This window comes from Leguminivora glycinivorella, chromosome Z, assembly GCF_023078275.1.
Source record: "Leguminivora glycinivorella isolate SPB_JAAS2020 chromosome Z, LegGlyc_1.1, whole genome shotgun sequence".
Lineage (NCBI taxonomy): Eukaryota > Metazoa > Arthropoda > Insecta > Lepidoptera > Tortricidae > Leguminivora > Leguminivora glycinivorella.
This window is the reverse complement of record NC_062998.1, coordinates 8119305-8139989: the sequence shown is the minus strand read 5'-3', so window position 1 is coordinate 8139989 and position 20685 is coordinate 8119305. Positions and strand designations below refer to the sequence as shown.

Sequence of the window (20685 nt, the reverse complement as noted above, 5' to 3'; positions counted from 1 at the left end):
CAGGCAGGCAAGTATGGTCGCGCGATAAATGATAAAACATCTGGCCGTTCCTATCGCACTTACTAATAGTGCGATAAGGACGGCCTGATATTTTATCGTCTATCGCGCGACCATGCTACCCGTGCAGATATACATAAACTTAATACGTTAAGATACAATCAACTTTCTCCTTGCGTTAGGGTGCCTTTCCACCAGAGATGTGTTTGATATCCACCAATCAGCTTAGCGCTGGTAGTAACAAGTTCGACTAAGCTGATTGGTGGATAACAGATGCATCCATAGCAATGTAGCGTAGTACATCTCTGAAAGGCACCATTATCTCGGCATTCGCCACGGGCTCACCATTTGACAAATAATCTCAATCATTCGTTATGACACTTATGATAAAATTATGTAATAATCATTAAAAACAAGTAATTGACTAACGAGATATATCTTATGCAATAAGTGCGTAAGGCCCTTTTCATACGGATAAAGTGCTATACTAAGACCTTTCTTTGATGGAGTGGTCCATACATTCATGGAAGTGGAAATCAACCCTTACATTATTAAATATGTTACATAGTTGTGTCAAGGGTAATGTTAGTATATTCTCAGCGTAAAAAAAAACCTAGATTTAACTTCCAAATTCATATTAAATCTAGTTTTTTTTTCTAGGATTAATAATTTCGGTAGGTCTTTTTTTCGAAGAATCTACCTAATAAACTTTAACTCTACTAGAATGCGTAATTTCCAAATTTCAGAAATTTTAAGGAATTTCTCAAAACGTTCAACATTTTTCAATATGCCGGCTATACCTCTAGATAACCAAACATTATAAGGTGACCTTCAATTGACATACAAACCAGAACTTAATCATTTTAATAGTTTACAGTACATAATGGCGCCATTTTTTCGCACCACTAGCGCGGAAATCAGTCCTATTACTATTACTTGCTTCAAAACTTTGAAGAGCCAGTTATGTACTGTAAAACATTGAACAATACACGTAATCCGCAACTCAACTTAAATAAAACACTCCCTTTGTGTTTTCAATACTCTTTAACCATTTTTAACCCCCGACGCAAAAACGACGGGGTTATAAGTTTGACGTGTCTGTCTGTCTGTCTGTCTCTTTGTCTGTCTGTGTGTGTGTCTGTCTGTGGCATCGTAGCTCCCGAACGGATGAACCGATTTCGATTTAGTTTTTTTTTTGTTTGAAAGCTGAGTTAGTCGGGAGTGTTCTTAGCCATGTTTCATGAAAATCGGTCCACTATGTCGCGGTCGGGGGTTTTATCAAAATTTCAATTTTGTGGTTATACCTTTCGCAGTTGCATCGAAATTGACTATTAATATATTAAAAGAACATCTAAGAACTTGATTCTAACATAGCTTGTCTCATAATAGGCATAAGTTGCTCTCTATACAGCGGATGCTTATCTCCGTGGGTGATTTTAAGTATTTTCTCAGCGCTTTTGAAGTGTTCTAGGGCTTTCGGCATGTCCATTTGGTAAAGGAGGATCTTGCCGTACTTGAGGTGGAGAATGCCTAAGAGGGGATGACGCTCGCCGTAGTAGAATCTGTGAAAGTGTGTCATTTTAACGAGAAGTAATAGTAAAAGAAGTGGCGCTCCGTTTATGGGTACATTCGGAGTCGCTGTTTGATTAGGAAAAGAAGACATTTCTTTGGTAAAAAACTTTCTATTTAATTTATTTATTTTCAAGAACGGTTTACACCAATTTTACTTGCATTACATTTATCTTAAATAGTACACACTAATACTCATGTAACGGTGTAGGAATTTAAGAACTTCAACTCTTCATTCATTCATTCACACTCTCACAGTAAGCAAGGCATACCTGTGTGTGTATGAAGCTAGTAACATACTACGCGGACGTTTGCCGTCGCGCGACCGCGGACGCGGATCTAGATAATAAATATACACTTAACCGTGCAAACTATCGGTCGTCGGTCGTGGACGTGGCCTTGAGCGCACGGGCGTCCGATCGAAATCTGGCTCGCTGGATGTTTTGGTCAGCCGAAGCCACGTCCCGAAGACCGTGCACACTGATCGGTCGCGCGACCGCGGACGTCCGCGTAGTATGTTCCTAGCTTGACGCGTACCTGTCGGTTGGTCAACTTTTAGGACGACTTTTAGTGGTCACTAATTAGCAAATATATGGATTATGGAGTAGATGACATTCACCACTATCACGTCTAATGTATGGTCTCTTTACAGACAGACCACTGTGCGGTTGTGGCCGAGGGAAGTGTGTGCAAGTGTGTGTGTTTGTATGTATGCATCTAGTGTTCATGTGTTTGTCTGTGTGTGTGTGTGTGTGTGTACCGGAAGCACGGCAGCAGCAGCTCGGCTATGTCCCTCGCTCGCTCCCACAGCCGCACCAGCACAGCCGCACGAGCACGAGCGCGTCGCTCCCACAGCCACACGAGCACGAGCGCGTCGAACGCGTGGTCGAGTGTCTGTGTGTGTGTGGTCGCAGCTCGGTGTCTGAGCGCGTCGAACGCGTGGTCGAGTGTCTGTGTGTGTGTACCGGAAGCACGGCAGCAGCAGCTCGGCTATGTCCCTCGCTCGCTCCCACAGCCGCACGAGCACGAGCGCGTCGAACGCGTGGTCGAGTGTCCCACAGCCGCACGAGTACGAGTGTGTGTGTGTGTGTGTGTGTGTGTGTGTGTGTACCGGAAGCACGGCAGCAGCAGCTCGGCTATGTCCCTCGCTCGCTCCCACAGCCGCACGAGTACGAGCGCGTCGAACGCGTGGTCGAGCGTCTGCGCGCGCAGCACGTTCAGTGGATGCAGCGCGCCTTGCCGCGACAGACAGTATTGGCATATGTCCACGTCTGGTATGGCGGGCGGTTATGGAAAATATTAAGAGGGCTTTCGTTTTAAAAATAGTGAAATCGCAACCGAGCGCTCGATCATACCGTGTGTGGTATCAAATTAAAGGGCTTTGCGAGTAGTTTATAAATATATATCACATTATAGGACTTTTTCTACTTGGTCTAACAAAATATGAGAAAATGTCCAAAAGTGGTAATAATTGTACCGGTGAAGGCTCGTTTTCAAAAAATTGGCAAAAATCAATAATAGCAATTTATAATCACTAAGGCATAACAGCAATTTAAGTAAACGTTGCAGATTAATTTAGTACAAAACTTACTTCGATGTGATGTAGATTTTCAAAGAAATTGTCACTTAATTTTAGGTAATTTCTGAAAAAAATTGAATTCGCCTTAGGCTAGTTTACTCTTTTTCAAAAACTTAAATTAAAAATCTAGTTTGAAATGATTGTGGTACAGGATATACGAATTATAAATTTACCCGTTTTAATATTCAAAATTGTCCAAATTTTACAAATAAGATCGACTGATTCAGCTCTATACGTGCGTTTTTCTAAACGTGCATTAGAGAAAAAATCATAATTAATTTAGTGAGTTAGTTTTCAAAAATCCAGTCTTATAAAAATCAAGATAATAAGATGCTCTAACTGGAACTTGAATTAAATAAATCTATTGGATAACGGAAAGTGTAGTATTTCACCGACTAAAACTATCAATTTTGCATTCTTTTGACGTTTTTTTTTAAAGCAGCCTTAACAACTAGCTTTTGCGCGCGGCTTAGCTCGCGTTAAATTCGAAAATTGCGAAATGCTCCGTACAAACTCCCCCCCCCCCCCCCCGTTTTAGGGAAGTGGGGGGTTAAAAAGAGACAGAGTAGCCTGGTGTGTTACTATCCATCCCTTGAACTATCTCCATCTCCACTTAAAAAAATCTCGTCAATTCGTCGCTCCGTTTTGCCGTGAAAGACGGACAAACAAACAGACACACAAACTTTCCCATTTACAATATTAGTATGGATTGAGAGTGCAATGAGAGCACTGGGTAACATATTATTAAATTAAAACGGGACTTAATCGCGTAAAACTTACGTTTTATATTTAACCCGACGTTTCGGACATGACATTACGTCCGTGGTCACGGGTAGACTGGCTGGGAGTTGTATCAACATCTTCTAGCTGTACGAGTTTTTCGAACTACCCGCACTTGATTGTCATCAGTCACTTTTACGCTAGGGTTGCCACTCTGCCTACATACAACACTCACGACATCCGATGGTATGAGACTCCCGTCTCACGTTTCTCTTGCTATGTTGATGTTTTCTCACGTTTACACTTGCTAATCACTGGATTCCACGAAGATGAAATCCCTTGCGTCGGGTTAAATATAAAACGTAAGTTTTACGCGATTAAGTCCCGTTTTAATTTAATAATATGAGTGAAGATCGTGTTAGTTTAAATCAATACACTGGGTAACACTTTGGGAATTTTAAGAACATTTTTACACCTTCTTTTTGTTATTTTTATGGATACAGAATGTTACCTCTGTTAGTAGTAATACACTTTATGGTACAAAAATAAAAACAGATTAACAGGAAAAAATAAAAATAACACACACATCAGGCAGGCAATTATGGTCGCGCGATAAATGATAAAACAGCAGGCCGTCCCTATCGCACTTACTAATAGTGCGATAGGGACGGCCTGATATTTTATCGTCTATCGCGCGACCATGCTACCCGTGCAGTTGTACAAAAGAACTTATCCCATTAAGGGATTTCGTCCAACCTTCCTAACCTAACCCTAACAAATAAGACAATGTACACAAGCATATCATTAAAGTTTCGCCAAAGAGCAGTAGAAAAGGGATTAGATGGAATTTCAAATGAAAAAACAAGATGTACTTTGATAATGCTTCAGTGAGACATTTCCTCGACTTAAAATTAATCGTTTCTGTGCGGATGATACGGTAGCCGTGTCTTTATTGTATGTATGGCGCATGTGTGACACGGTAACCGTGTTTTGAAAAAGTTGTTAGCCACCACAGCGTAAAGTTTTCGAAAATGGAACACGCAACGAATCGGTTAATAAATATTCGCGTTTACAGATTTTGGAAAAATACTTATAACAATTATAACGTGTGAGACTTTGTCATTTAGCGCAGTTTTGAGTTTATATTGTTTTCAAAACAGAACTCTTCTCCTAGATATTATATAATAAATTTTGCAAAGGATACAAGCCACAGCAGCATCCTTCATGACCTTCAGATGCACCTCAGTGATGTCCATGGCACGTTGGAAGTCTTTCACGCGGTTCTCTGTGAATTTGGTCCCACATTCGTCACACCTAGAAAAAAACGCAATGTTATTATAGTGCCTACGCCAAATGCTGTATCCTGGGGTCAAATATTTATATTAGCGCCATGTAGCTGAGAGTACCCCAAGGGTGTAGTGTAATGCCATCTAGGCCACCGTACCTTTATCTGTATGGTACTGAGGTACGTTTTTCTTAGACTTTATCTGTCTATACGGAGTTAGGTATATATGTCTTTGATAACACATATAAAGCAGACATTTTTATCATTCACAAAAACGCTTACCTATTTCCATGTTTACATATTTATGCAACTAAAATAAACAAGTGAAACTCACCTTATGTCATCAGCCAAGTCTTCCACCCCGTTTTCACCGTTCACTATATCCCCGTTCACACCGTCCCTGTTTACACTATCCCCGTTTACACTGCCCCCGTTCTCATGTTTACTATCCTTTCTCACTAAAGGGTAGCCCTTCCAAGGAATGTTTACTGTGTTCTTGCATTCTAGGTTGAGACACTTGGCCGCGTGCACCGTACGAATATGAGTTTCATCTAAAAAAAAAAAAAAGTACAGTTAGATTAGAAGTTAATCTTTCAGTCCTTATTCATAAACGTCAACTAAAGTTATCAAGTCGATAAAGTTCGTTTGTCCCTTTCTAACATACTAATACGTCGGAAAGGGACAAACGAACTTTATCGGCTTGATAACTTTAGTGAACGTTTATGAATAAAGGGGGAAGTATTTAGAGATAAACCATTAATATTTTTACAAACGAAAATGACTGTATAGGTTTTAATTTTTTTTACATTTTACATTTCTGTGTGTGATGCTGGATTTGTATTTATTGACCTGGCAGGCAAGTATGGTCGCGCGATAAATGATAAAATATCTGCACTGTTTGTAAGTGCGATAAGGACGGCCTGATGTTTTATCATTTATCGCGCGACCATGATTGCCTGCCTGGTGCGTAAAGGATTGGTGTTGTTTGTCACACATACACGTACTATGCGAACAATATTGCTAGTAGCAGCCGTTGGTTGGCACTAATCAAAGACATATGTAACTTCGTATAGACCGCTACAGTCTAAGCCCCCTCATCACAGAGAACCTCCTATAGAGTAGAAATCTTGTATATTTTGTTCGCGATACGAGTCACCAGTGTTTGGGGTGCGAGGAGCGGGCGAGGAATGTGTTAAGCGCGCTGTGATTGGCCGTTTCAAGGACGGCGGGCAGTCGCGCCAGATGAAAAGGGACAGAAGTATGACTGTCCCTCTACTGACGCGTAAGTGGCCAATGTAAGTTGACCTATGCCGGCTCTGAATAAATTATAAATATGACTTATTTGTGGAATGTAATGCCGTCTGTTTTTAAATTTGAGCTTCTTGTTACCTTTCCACACCATTTCACACTACAGGTGGACATCTTTAAGGCATCAAAATACCCTTTTCCAATTTTTTATTGCGAAAAACACGCGCTGCTTTCGGGTCTGTTACTTGGTCGATACTGATTAGAGATGTGTCAACCCGGTTTGCCAACCCGGTTCAAACCGAGTTAGGCTCAACTCGGCCCGACTCGGTTTGACAGTTCACCAAACCGGTTCCAACGAGCAGACGGAACGCAGCCGAACGAACGTACCGATCGGTCCCACTCCCACATGACTCAACTCGAAAATGTTGATAACGAAACCGGCAATATCGGTATCGGAACTGCAAGCCAGCGAGTGCAAGCAGGATAGCTGTACTTTCGCGCGGAAGTGGCGCCACGGCCAGAATCTGAAACACGCTCGCGGTCCGCCCGACCGTGCTCGCTTTGGTTTGAAATCAATTATAACAGATGGTGCTCTTTTTCCTAATAATAAATGGGGAAATATAACAGTTTACAACTGTAATTAAATGCTCCCGCTATTCTGCCGTTGCCGCCCTTGCCGATATTCTGTGAATTCTGTCTCCGTTACGAATATTTTGATGAAATGAAATGAAATATATTTATTTGCATTAATTTAGTTTCAGTTTAGCTCGTTCAAACACAACTTTAATTTTAAATAAATAAAAAAACACACGTTTATATCATGTGTTTCGGGCATAACTTGACTCGACTCAACCCGACCGACTTGATTCGTGTTCAATTTTGACGAATCGCTTCACACGGGCCAAACCTAACCGCTACATTAATACGCTAAGGACCGTCGTAGCAACTCGGTTTGGTCAAACCGGGTTGAAACCGGTTTACGTAGAAAATCAAACCGTTCAGCCCGGTTTGCGATATTTTCGGTTTGGCACATCTCTAATACTGATCGGGCACGGCGAGCGCCCGCGCTTATATCAGTGCAAATACTAGGAAGGCTGGCGACCGCGAGTCGTCTTGTAATGGATGTCTATAGGGGTTGGTCTGTGCCCCTCATTCATAAACGTAATCTAAAGTTATCAAGCCGATAAAGTTCGTTTGTCCCTTTCCGACGTATTGGTGTGATAGAAAAGGACAAACGAACTTTATCGGCTTGATAACTTTAGAGTACGTTTATGAATAAGGGGGTAAGAAAAAAACGTACCTCAGAACGACATAGAAATAGGTACGGTGACCTAGATGGCGTAACGCCACCTTTGGGGGACGCTCGGCTAGATGGCGCTAATATTAATATCTGACATTTTAACACATATCAAGCTAAGAATATGGGCCAAATTGTCAAAGCTGAGATGGCAGTCTATGCACTGTGACTACATATTTTTCTTTGACAGTAACTCTCTATGATACTTGATCCTCTTTGGTACTAATTTAACTCTAGTCGCTAAGTGCACGACTGGTACTGACCTCATTTTGTCGGCTTTTTCATATTAAATTATATGGAGTCAATTTTCTTCCAACTGCCACCTCATGGGAATAAGATGACGTGTATTTATGACAATCAGCGCCATTTTGTCAAGCAATTTTCCAATAAGATTTAAGACAGAAAACAACAAAAAGAGGGCAGCACCAATTGGGAAAAGAACCGCAGTTTCAAATGGTTTATCTCTAAGATTTATAAAGATCTAGATAGCGATGAAAGCTATGCTACGAGTACAGCAGGTGTTTACATGCTAAACTTTAAATAAAACTTTAGACTATGTATTTAGTTTACACTTATCGAACATTTTCTCATAGAAAGGTCCTTATGCGTTGACAAAATAATTAGTTAGCTTGTACTAGCTAGAATAGAAACCGCTTTCTTTTTATACATATTATAAATTGTTGAAAAATTAACTACCTACATAAAATCACAATAAAACTACCGCCATTGGGTAAATAAATCAAAACACTTTTTGAATTGAATAATTATGATATAATAATATAAGCAAACAACAACATGCTGCATTTTAGAAACTATTCAGAGAAAACTAATAATTTATGTCTCAAATACAGAATGTTAAAAAGTCACCAGCAATAATTCACGGAGTGAATATACAGGCATAGTTAGCAACATTTACTAGGCATAGGAATAGGACCAACACTGAAATTGCAAAAAATATATTGGCTAATTTCCATAGAGGAATAAGTAAGGGAAGAGTTGTAACTCCATACATCAGTAAATGCGAGTTATTTGTAGTGACATCTATCATCATTCACTCGTCAATCACGCGCCAACTAGCGTAAATTATCAGTACTGCTACTCGACACTAGGTGCCGACAGTATTGCGTCTGGAAAAAATGTAATATTAAAACAGTTTACACCTTATATTATAAGCTGAAGTAATTGAAAGCAAAGTACTGATTAATACTATTGTAATATTAGCTAAAAATTGTTGAGCAATAGACTTTTTGTTCGTCGTGACGTCTATTGACAAGTAGCAGTACTGATAATTTACGCTAGCTGGCGCGTGATTGAAGAGTGAATGACGATAGATGTCACTACAAATAACTCGCATTTACTGATGTATGGAGTTACAACTCTTCCCTTACTTATTTCCTCTATGCTAATTTCATACGTTTTAACTGTCTGAAGTGTTAGACATTTAATTTTAACCTTTACATTTTCTATCTATAGAAGATTTCCTAAATTTTTTAACCAATTTTAGTGTACATCCCGTACTAAAGTTGCTTACCATGACCTGTATATTCTCCCAGTGAAATATTGTCGGTGACGAATTTAACATCCTGTATTTTTTTTTAAATTATAAATGGGCTTACTCTTGGCCACAGACTAGCCAAAGGCAAAAGACGTGGCCGACGATGGTGTGTGACCCAGAAGATGCCTGTTCACCCTTGACACACCTCGGACACTGGCGATCAAATATATGAAAGAGGCGCGTTCCTGGCACACATTCTAATCTCGTATAGGTGAACGCCTACCATGCTTGTTTGAGTGAGATATAACAGGTCGACTGTTCGCGTTTTTGACAAGCGGTAACTGTGAGGTAGCCGAGAGGGCGGTACTTTCAGCGGGGAGTGGGAGTGGCCATACTGTACGATACTACTCTTTATTATACTGAGCCCTTGATTTGAAGGTTGCCGGGTTATATGAGCTCGGAAATATAGCCGCCGGCAGGGAATACGGTATATTATATAATTTATATATGTATATCCTAGTTATCAGCGTAACAGTAGCACATAGAAAGCTATTTACCCAAGCACCTCTCACACTGGCAAAGGAAGTAGTAGTTCTCCAGTAGGTCCGTCTGTCGCTCGTAAGGCGTGTACATTAGGTCTATGTACGAAATGCGAATCTGGAAATAAAAGTTTCAGTTAATTATTATAAAAATTACTGTTGTTCTTGAATGTCCTAAGGCACCCTATAGGTGCACAGGTCCTCCACAAGATCCTTCCACGCCTCAGCTCGTTCTCAACGCTCCGCCTCCAGGTGTGTATTATAATTACTATTAATTAGTAAAAAGCGCTGGTGGCCTAGCGGTAAGTTCGAATGCCGGCTCGTACCAATGAGTTTTGCGGAACTTATGTGCGAAATGTCGTGAGGAAACCGGACTAATTCCAATAATAAGGCCTAGAGTTACCCTTCAGGTTGGAAGGTCGGATGGCAGTCGCTACGCCAAATCATGGGACTAGTTGTCAAAGCGGACCCCAGGCTCCAATGAGCCGTGGCAAATGCCGGGATAACGCAAGGAGGATGATGATGTAAATACTAATTAGTAATTACCTACAAAATAGCGGGTGGGTTTCGAAAAGGTAAGCGTCGACAGGACCGCATCGCATAACAGACTAATTTTATTTTTGTAAAAAAAAATCACACCTGTGCGTCGGTGTGTCCAAAAAAACTCCGCAATGGCGTATCTTTAAAGGAACACTCACTATACCCCATGTTTATGCTTTACTCTCCCTGCGAAGCCGGGACGGAGCGCTAGATTAACGTGATTTTTTAATTGGAGATACTTGAAGGGATGGAAAGCTAGTGGTCTCATAAGGTAAAGCTTATAACATCTATGTATAAATAGTCTATGGTATTACCTGGTCCTAGTCCAAGCAGGGTAGATCAGTGAGTGTCCTCAAGTTGATGGTCTTGCCGTCGAAAGTGGCGACCGCGTTGGGGTTGCAGCTGTGGTCTACTATAGAAGACACCAGGAACACGCCACACACCAGTTTCGAGAATTCATATCCATGTCTAATTCTGCCACGTAAGAATAGTCTATGGTATTACCTGGTCCCAGTCCAAGCAAGGTAGGTCAGTGAGTGCCCTTAAGTTGATGGTCTTGCCGTCGAAAGTGGCGACGGCGTTAGGATTGCAGCTGTGGTCTACTATAGAAGACGCCAGGTACACGCCAGTGCCGATTGAATTCATGTCTGTATCTAGGATCGTGAAACTGTTTATCACCATCTGTGGATTACAGTATAAATTAATATCAAGTACAAACATCCTGTAAAAAACAAGTTTAAAATAAATTTTGCTCAAACCAGACTAGCGTTAAATATTTACCCGTTTCTATTCATAGACGTACTCTAAAGTTATCAAGCCGATAAAGTTCCGACGTATTGGTGTGATAGAAAAGGACAAACGAACTTTATCGGCTTGATAACTTTCATCATCATCATATCAGCCCTTTATCGCCCACTGCTGAGCATAGGCCTCTCTTTTTGTACGCCACTTCTCCCGGTCCCGGGCTAATCTCATCCAGTTGTGACCCACAGTTTTTCGGATGTCGTCGACCCAACGAGCCAACGGGTGCCAGGCACTTCTTACATTTGTTAGCTGCCACCATTCCGTTAACATTTTGGTCCACCTGCCATCACTCTGCCTAGCAACATGTCACGCCCAACTCCATTTTAGTTTGGTAATAACGAAACCTACGTCTTGCACCTTAGTTCGACGACGGATTTTGGTGTTCCTTACTCGATCTTGTATCTTGATACCGAGCACTGACTAACTAAACTTGACTTGTTGATAACTTTAGTGATTGTTTATGAATAAGGGAGTTAAAATGTATTAGAATATAACGTAGAGCCAGGTTTATAAGTCTACAGACCTTAACTTCACAAACTATATCGCAATATGCTAGTTATCGAATGCAGTATAGTTCTCATAGTAACAAAACTGCCAAGACGCATACTCCAGACCGTTTCTGTACCTTTTTTTGTTCTGTTAACCCTTAAATAAATAGGTAGAATTTTATCTTTAGTATTTCTGATTCTGATTTTAAAAGGTTTACATTTCACGAGTTTCACGGCTCTTCTCTTTCCGAACAGACTCTGTTCGAAAGGTTCGAATTTATAAATCAGTACCTAATAGGTATGTACAGTGTAACTCACCCTTCCGTATATTCCCATAAGCTCGACGGTGTTCGGAAGTGATATGTCTCGCAGGAACTCAAACAACACTACGCAAAGTGTGGAAAAGTGCTCCATCCTCTTTTTATCCGCTTTCAGGTCCGAGTAATCTGAAATACAATAGAAAATCACTAACTATACTAACCGGCGAATAGAGAAATTTATCGAACCCAAGAAATTTAGCTTCATTAGAGATGAACACAAAATACCGAAACTCAAGAGTTCTCGAGTTCAATCGAAAGTATTTAAAACGAATCTGTTTTATTTTGAGACTTGCGGTCAACCAATTTGAATCATAGGCCTCTCTAGAACTCTGTCTTATTGACACCATGCATTATTGGCTATAGAAGTCACTTTTGACGTTGACTGTGAAAAGGTTTTACAGTGGCCTAGGATTCAAACTGGTTGACTGTGCGAGATAAGATCTTTTCACATTCTGAAGGCAGTTGCAGAGTAGAAGGATCTACTAAAGCCTGATCAGGCGGTTGATGATCTTGGCTAGCATTGAGGCCACTCTAGGCACAATACACCCTGTTTTTATTGAATTCCGTTAACTTTAAGGGAAGATTCTTTAGTTGAAATACAATCGATTTATCTAAGAAACTAGCCTCTTGTTATCGAATTATTAAAAAAAAATTAATTACTGAACACGTGTGTGGCATCCCTTATCACTTCCTAATGTTATTTGATTTGACATGTGCTGTCAAACACTTTAATGTTATGATTAAGGTCCTCTCACACTAATTAATCCATTTGTAATGAATGAATGAGGGATGGATGGTAGTGGAACGGGAAGGAAGCATGAACGATTGAACGGAAGTGACTGAATGGAATATTGTTTTATTTTATAATTTTTATTTTTACATCCTAGTAATGATATATTGAATTTTATAAATCAATTTGAATTTTTTAATTGTAATTTTAAAACATATTGAAACATTGAATAATAATAATTGTGATTAACGTGAGAATAACTCTTTTAATTATATTTAGTCGTTGACATACATTTTTTTTTTATTTATATAACAATGGAATGAAGTTAATTATTATTGTTGTTGAATGTGTAGATTTTAATTTTGTAATTTTTTAATATTAGTTATATATTTTGTATAATTAATAAATTTAATACTTAGTTTTAAGAAACACTTGCATGTCGTCATGACGATGACTGAATACTTTTACTTGTCTTCTTACACGAACATCTGTACCTTAGTTATAAGTATTCTAGCAAATAAAGGACCATGGGCAAATTTGTATGGGCACTGTCCCCCACCCACACCCACCGACAGACATGAAACATGTCTCATTTAATAGATCTTGGCAAACTGATGATTTTTTAGTATGACGAGAATCGCCCTATGTACGGGGTTTTCTTGGAAAACCGTGTTTTGTTTTTACATATTTTTTGCTCATCTCATTGAAAGTTACAAAGAGAAGGTTGAAAAAATATTATGTTACTAACAATAATACTTCACAAATATATATTTAGGACAGAATGAGTTGTTACATCCGTCTATAGGCTCCGGTAACTGTTTACCATCACGCAGCCCCGCATGCTTGTTGATCAATCAACTAGTATAATAAAAAAACAAAAACTTTCAATGAAATGAGCAAAAAATATGTAAAAACAAAACACGGTTTTCCAAGAAAACCCCATACATATGGCGATCCTCGTCATAGTAAAAAAACATCAGGTTGCTTAATAGATCAAATGAGATGTTTCATTTCTGTTGGTGGGTGGGGACATTTCTGCCCATGGTCCTTTCTTATTCTTATGGAAACGAAAAAAAAAATATTTTTTTAGAATTTAATAAAAAGCGATATACAGGGTGGTTCCTGATAATGAACCTAACTGCGTGTCGAATTTAACGGAAAACAAAAAAAACACGGTGTATGTATGATTTGGAACTTACGCGATATTTAAGAGATCTTTCCACATTCTGAAGCCAAGGGCAGAGTAGAAGGACCTCTCATGTCAGACGGTTGATGATCTTGGCCAGCATTCGAGCGGCACACGGCACACGCGACTACTCTGGGTGAAACTTTGTATGTTGATTAAACTTACGCGACATGAGATCTTTCCACATCCTGAATCCAGTGGCAGAGTAGAAGGACCTATAAGAGTTCCCATCGCCCCTGGTCAGAAGGCTGATGATCTTGGCCAGCATTCGAGCGGCACACGCGACTACTCTGGGCGAAACTGTGTATGTTGATTAAACTTACGCGACATGAGGTCTTTCCACATCCTGAATCCAGTGGCAGAGTAGAAGGACCTATGAGAGTTCCCATCGCCCCTGGTCAGAAGGCTGATGATCTTGGCCAGCATTTGAGCGGCACACGCGACTACTCTGGGCGAAACTGTGTATGTTGATTAAACTTACGCGACATGAGGTCTTTCCACATCCTGAATCCAGTGGCAGAGTAGAAGGACCTATAAGAGTTCCCATCGCCCCTGGTCAGAAGGCTGATGATCTTGGCCAGCATTTGAGCGGCACACGCGACTACTCTGGGTGAAACTTTGTATGTTGATTAAACTTATGCGACATGAGATCTTTCCACATCCTGAATCCAGTGGCAGAGTAGAAGGACCTATAAGAGTTCCCATCGCCCCTGGTCAGAAGGCTGATGATCTTGGCCAGCATTCGAGCGGCACACGCGACTACTCTGGCCGAAACTATGTATGTTGATTAAACTTACGCGACATGAGGTCTTTCCACATCCTGAATCCAGTGGCAGAGTAGAAGGACCTATGAGAGTTCCCATCGCCCCTGGTCAGAAGGCTGATGATCTTGGCCAGCATTCGAGCGGCACACGTGACTACTCTGGCCGAAACTATGTATGTTGATTAAACTTACGCGACATGAGATCTTTCCACATCCTGAATCCAGTGGCAGAGTAGAAGGACCTATGAGAGTTCCCATCGCCCCTGGTCAGACGGTTGATGATCTTGGCCAGCATTCGAGCGGCATCTGGAACTACTCTGGGCGCCACACGCTTCAGGTTGGCGCATTCCCACTGAAAATAGACAAGTCGAAATAAAAATACACAAATCTGATAGCTATCCAAATATCGTTCCTGACCTGACCTATATCTGAAATGTTATGAACACTGTGATCGATTAACATAAAAAATAAATTCGTTCCGGCTTTTGGAGGATCGGAAGCTACATAATCTGATTCTTGTGAAACGGGACCAACTGACATAACTTTTTTTCTACTCCCGAACTGTTATTCGTCATTCACAGGGTCGTGCATAGATCTTTAAAACCCAACATAAAAGTCTATTCCCCAAAGCCAGCGACCGCCGGCTTTCCGCGCATGCGCGTACTAACGAAAAAATTTAAAACGCATTGTTTGGCTCTGTAACCAATGGCAACGCATTGTTATAACGATACGCTGCGTGCATACTTATTGAGGGGTCAAATTGGTTGCTCAGATCTCTATCATTGACCTTCACTCAATGATAATATTGATAATAAAGAAAAACAAATTTATTTGGCATCATAATAGTCCAATGACGTAATCTCATAGTCATAAGTTAACATTCAAAAACTATACAGCGTGTGGATTCCATACAGGCGAATAATTTATCCAGTTATAGTATCTGATCATACGAAACGCACAGGATAATCATTATGTTAAAACGTGTTATTAATTAAGAGTAATTATTTTTTTTAATCTAACCAAGCAGCAATGTACGCCGTCCAACTTAATTTTACAAGACATAAACGTCATGTCATGATGACGTTTAGGTAGATACGCTAATTGATGTGGACATAATACATTGCGTGCTGAATTATTATGTATGAAAAAAAATATCACATCTATTATTTAAAAAACATGTAGTTAGGCTCCTTAGGTCCGATACTAATCGTTATTAAGATATTCGCCCGTATGGAATACACACGCTGTATTCATTTTAATATTACCACGTCGTATCGCACGTCATTTGTCATTCTAAGACTACTTATTCACCCTATTAAATCCATTATAAATTGAGCTCTAGTCTCCAATAGTTTGTATCAGAACTGGTGCCAAGATATACTAGGGCTACATACAAAATGTGAAGTGAATAGATAGATTGCCCAACCAGGTAGTCATGGCTCAGTGCCATTTCCTCGCCCCCGGCTATTTTTATGATGCACTGATCTAGTTTTGCGGTTGAACTCGATATAAGTTCCGACTGATATTAGGTCACCAAGGTTCTTTAGGGTTCTGCAGTCAAATTGCAATAACCGAACACTAACAGGAATAGCAACTGAGGAAGTAAATAGTACGCTGCAGAGTTAAGTTTCCCCAGGGGGATCAACCTCTGCAGCTTACTGTAAGTTGAATGAGAACACAACTGTTAAGTTTGTGTTGAAGAAAAAGGCTAATACGGTGCATTAGGGTAATTTCGATAGTCGTATAAAAACCACCATTATTTCCATCATATCAAGATTCCCCTTTCGAAATTACCCGAGCATTTGTGATTCGGAATTACCCTAATTCACCTTACCAAAAGTCACAGTCGCCGGCATAAATATGTGATGATACGAATTTGTCAAACGATTTAAAGCGACACTGTTGCATTTTACCCTTTTGATTGCTGACAAGTTATTCAATGATCCTTGCATACATCTTATTATACATACATACATACATACATACAATCACGCCTGTATCCCATAAAGGGGTAGGCAGAGCACATGAAACTACTAAAGCTTCAGGGCTACATCTTATTATTTTATTAAATATTGTCTGATCAAAATTTAATTAATAATGGTCAAAAACCTGCCGGAGCTTTTCGGAGCCACGACATAAAAATCATACACGGAATGTTCAGTTTCGGAGAAACCTTCGGGTTTTGGTTTCAGTTCCGGACAAAAACGTTTTCGTTCGGATAATATGAATTAGTTATAAACTTCTGTTGAATTGGCTGACGAAAGCAGAACCGGACAAATGTAGGAACGAGACGAGTAGACGACCCAAGTGTATAATACCACATCTTTGCCATTGACTGTACAATCTTTCCCACAGTAAATTCTCTCCTAATCCAACTTAATAGGCGAGACGACTAAAAAAAACTAATTAGTCCGTCAGTTAGATTATCAAAGAATTTTAGACACGTATTTTTCTTTTTTCTCGTAAACTGGTGCAGTGTGTTGAAGTTTCGCGTGACGTCACGCCTAGGTACTATTTGTACTTAGAAGTGACGTCACAAGCCCCCACTCCGGAACTTTGATGCTCTAAATCTTTGTATTTTTAGAAAAAGCGAACAATGTGTTCAATATTTTTGGACGATCTAACTGACGGACTAAACAGAATGTCATTTTTTATGTAATCGTCATCCCTATTAAAGCCCACTAAAGCATACTTCGGGTTGTGTAAAAGACGTATGTCAAGCGTCCGAATTCCCGCCATACCTTGTGGTCGTTCCACGCATCCCTCTGGCACGCACGCCCGCAATAGTGCACGAACTGGCATCCGGAACATTTCAGCACCTTGCCCCTGAAACGAGACGAACACAAGGGTACTGTACTGTGTCAATACGGTGGTTTGTCAATGCCAGGGGCATTCACGTAAGTACACTTAAATTGAGGATCCTTTAGTCTACATTTGCGTACATGATTCACAGATAGATCAAAGTGAAATTACTGTAAAACTAAAGTGAAATTACTGTAAAATGTAAATAAAAGCTGTACCTAGAATTTATCCACTTAGATAGTTATTTTCATAGATAATTTGAAGTTAAAACTTTCTGTAAGCAATACATCAAAACTGTACCTAGCGTAAACTTACTTAGATAGTTCTACCCACTTAGATTATGTAAGGGAGTCCCCTCTGCCAACAAACTGTCCTGCAGTTTGGCAGAAGATTTAATGTTATTAAAAAAGGGTTTATTTTGAGAATAAACGATTTATTTATTAAAAAAAAAAAAAAAAAAAAAAGTAAATGCCGTTATGAAATATCATAACATTATCCTGTGTGGTGATGGATTAAGAATTTAACTACCCTCTTTCGTCGCGTAGAATGCTAGTGTTGGATATGGGTTCAATTTGTGGTGCGGGCAATAGGCTAACAACCTGCCATTACAATAATCACAATTTGTCTTTCATTGCTAAAATTTATACTGGAACCTGTGTGCGTAGCCATTCGGCCCAAACGCTTCACGATCCGTGAGCGTGTTGTGAAGCGTTTGTGCATTCGGCTACGCACACAGCAGTTTTATGTGGTCTGCGAACCCCTTTTGGGAATATGTATAAAATTGATATTCATAACAATCAAGTTAGGCTGCTTAGTATTCTTATAGTAGGCAGGCTTTTTAGCTTTTTAGCAGTAGGGCCAAATTTTGTTTATATGGGACTTAACATTTTATATTAAAGTGTGCAACAATATAGTACATTACGATACAAGTTCGAAAGGAGTGGCGATAAATTAAAACACGACCGATGGGAGTGTTTTAAATCGACACGAGTTACGAATTTTTTGCACGTGTATCGTACGACGTTTTTCAGTACAGATGAGCCTCCGAAGTTTCGACCTGTTATATAATGAACCACTTCTCGAACTAGTGCGTAAAAAAACGACCATCTGTACTGAAATAGTACATTACGATACAAGTGCGTAAAAAAGGAAGTTCGAAACGAGTGGCGATATATTAAAACACGACCGAAGGGAGTGTTTTAAATCGACACGAGTTACGAATTTCCTTTTCGCGCGTGTATCGTACGACATTTTTCAGAACAGATGAGCCTCTGAAGTTTCGACCTGGCATATAATGAACCACTTCTCGCACTAGTGCGTAAAAAAAACACCATCTGTACTGAAAAAGTATTTTATTACCATACAGATATTGTACTAAAAGTTTTGTAATAATCCTACACAGTATAAAAAGTGTGCAAAAATGTGAACAGTAAAAAAAGGTTGTGTAATCTCCAACTTTAATTTACCTCTTGTTAGAAGAATGTTCTATGATAAAATTTCACATTATGAAGAAGAAAAGAGAAAAATTAGGGATTGTTGAATTGTAGGAGCAGTAGTAAAAAGTAATAGTAAATAGATATTTTATTAATCATGGTTATCAATAGATTTAAAAACATTATACACGAATGATTTGAAAGAGTATCTCCAACCAATTATCCATTCTCAACAATCTTAAGTAAAAGAAGTAATATAAGTCTGATATTTAAATATGTTCAATATGGAAAAAAATAGCTTTATAGTTCAAGTGGTTAGGTAAATTTTATTTCAATCAATGGGCATTTTCAGAATTTGGATCCCCCCAATTAGCATAAGTTGTAAACAAAAATTTACTCGCTGTCAGTTTTGTGACGATAATTATGCATCAAATCTGTCTAAAAATTTACTTTTTTCACATTCTGAAAGTAGATTATCGCTTAAAGTTTACGTAATAAATACAAAAACAATATTTTTATTGAAATTTCATGCTTAGCTACCATCACAAAACTGACAGTGAGTTAATTTTTCTTAACAACTTACGCTAATTGGGGGGTCCCAAATTCTGAAAATGCCCCAATAAAAAATATGTCAATCATATTTTGAAAGGAGAAAGTAACTATCCATTTAATTGTTACTCAAGTTACAAACAAGTTATAAAAAATTTCAGAACACAATTGCAATGCAATTTTTTTTAATTACGCACCCATAAATATTTTTGCAGTCATCAACTTCCGGAATCATCACATGTAACATAACAAAAAGCATTACCCTATTCACTTGTTTATGCCATGAAAATTTCTACTCCATATCCATAAATTTAATAAATATCTAATGGATAAGAGTTATAGTTATTTGATATCTTGTATATTTTATGTTGGTTCTAGTGGTATAACAAAGAGTTTACTTACTTACTTATAGTTTAGAAATTGTGTATGCAATTATTTCTAAATAAATAAAGTTTCTTACAAGTTAAAAAAAAACAAAAACCAGTTTGCTGAAGTTCAATTAAAACTGGTACATTCTTATAGAATGAGAGTATCTACCCTCAAATTATATTTAAATCCATTCTTGCTGATTATTTCGACACCTATGCCAACTTCATGATATAATAGAATATAAATCATTTATTTGGCATAAAGATAGATAATAAAAACAAGTAATTAATAACAAATACACCACAGACAATGTATATCAATTTATGTAAGTTTTATATAAACTAATCTACACTTCAATATTATACTGAAAAACTTAAAAGACAATCTCTGGAAGTCTCTGACAAATGATGAATAAATAATCCATTTGAATGTAGGTACTTACTTTTCTAGGCAGTTATCACAGCGTATGCCTTTTTCTTTGGACATCAACACGAACGCGAACGGCTGTTCGGTTAACAGAAGATCACCCGCCTTAATATTCGAGTCCGTATTTCTAAATTTATTTTTCATTTTAACTTATTAAATATTTCTCTCAAGTTTAACTAGCTAGACGACAGTGAATGACTGTAAGCCGTCGAAAGAGAATGTTGAAGGAATGTTACGTTATATTTCAGCGCACCGTACTAAAGCCGAAAATATTAGCTGGCGACTACCTGCTCCTCAAATATAGTTCATTCGTACATCGGTTACATTATTTTTAGTGTGGATACGACCGCTGCCGGCGCGAGAAACATCAAAGCGAAAAACAAACAAAAACCGTCCTATTAATAGCTTACATACACATAATTATCTCGCCTGTATGTTCAGCGATATTTATTTATACGCAACAGTTCGAGCATCACGGGCATGGTTTCATTCAGTGACAGTGACAGTGACATGCAGTGACATAATGTCAAACTTTGGTAATTTGTT

General features: G+C 39.0%; 1 protein-coding gene across 5 annotated transcripts; it reads right to left on the bottom strand.

The window, feature by feature from the left end:
• Positions 1-1181: 1181 nt before the first annotated feature.
• Positions 1182-20610, bottom strand: LOC125241834 (histone-lysine N-methyltransferase SMYD3). 5 transcript variants are annotated; one of them, XM_048150480.1, is made up of 11 exons: positions 20156-20279; positions 19542-19566; positions 17302-17386; positions 14753-14912; positions 11880-12007; positions 10774-10950; positions 9748-9847; positions 5485-5701; positions 5070-5179; positions 2678-2837; positions 1182-1559 (listed from the first exon to the last, which is right to left on the bottom strand). In XM_048150480.1, exons 4-11 carry the CDS (start codon positions 14853-14855, stop codon positions 1349-1351), a joined length of 1206 nt encoding a protein of 401 aa, XP_048006437.1. In that variant the 5' UTR covers positions 14856-14912; positions 17302-17386; positions 19542-19566; positions 20156-20279; the 3' UTR covers positions 1182-1348. The 5 variants fall into 5 exon arrangements, with proteins under 5 accessions (XP_048006437.1, XP_048006436.1, XP_048006440.1 ...); XM_048150479.1 differs by lacking the exon at positions 19542-19566 and having other exon boundaries at positions 20156-20610; XM_048150483.1 differs by lacking the exons at positions 14753-14912; positions 17302-17386; positions 19542-19566; positions 20156-20279 and adding an exon at positions 14595-14701.
• Positions 20611-20685: the final 75 nt, after the last annotated feature.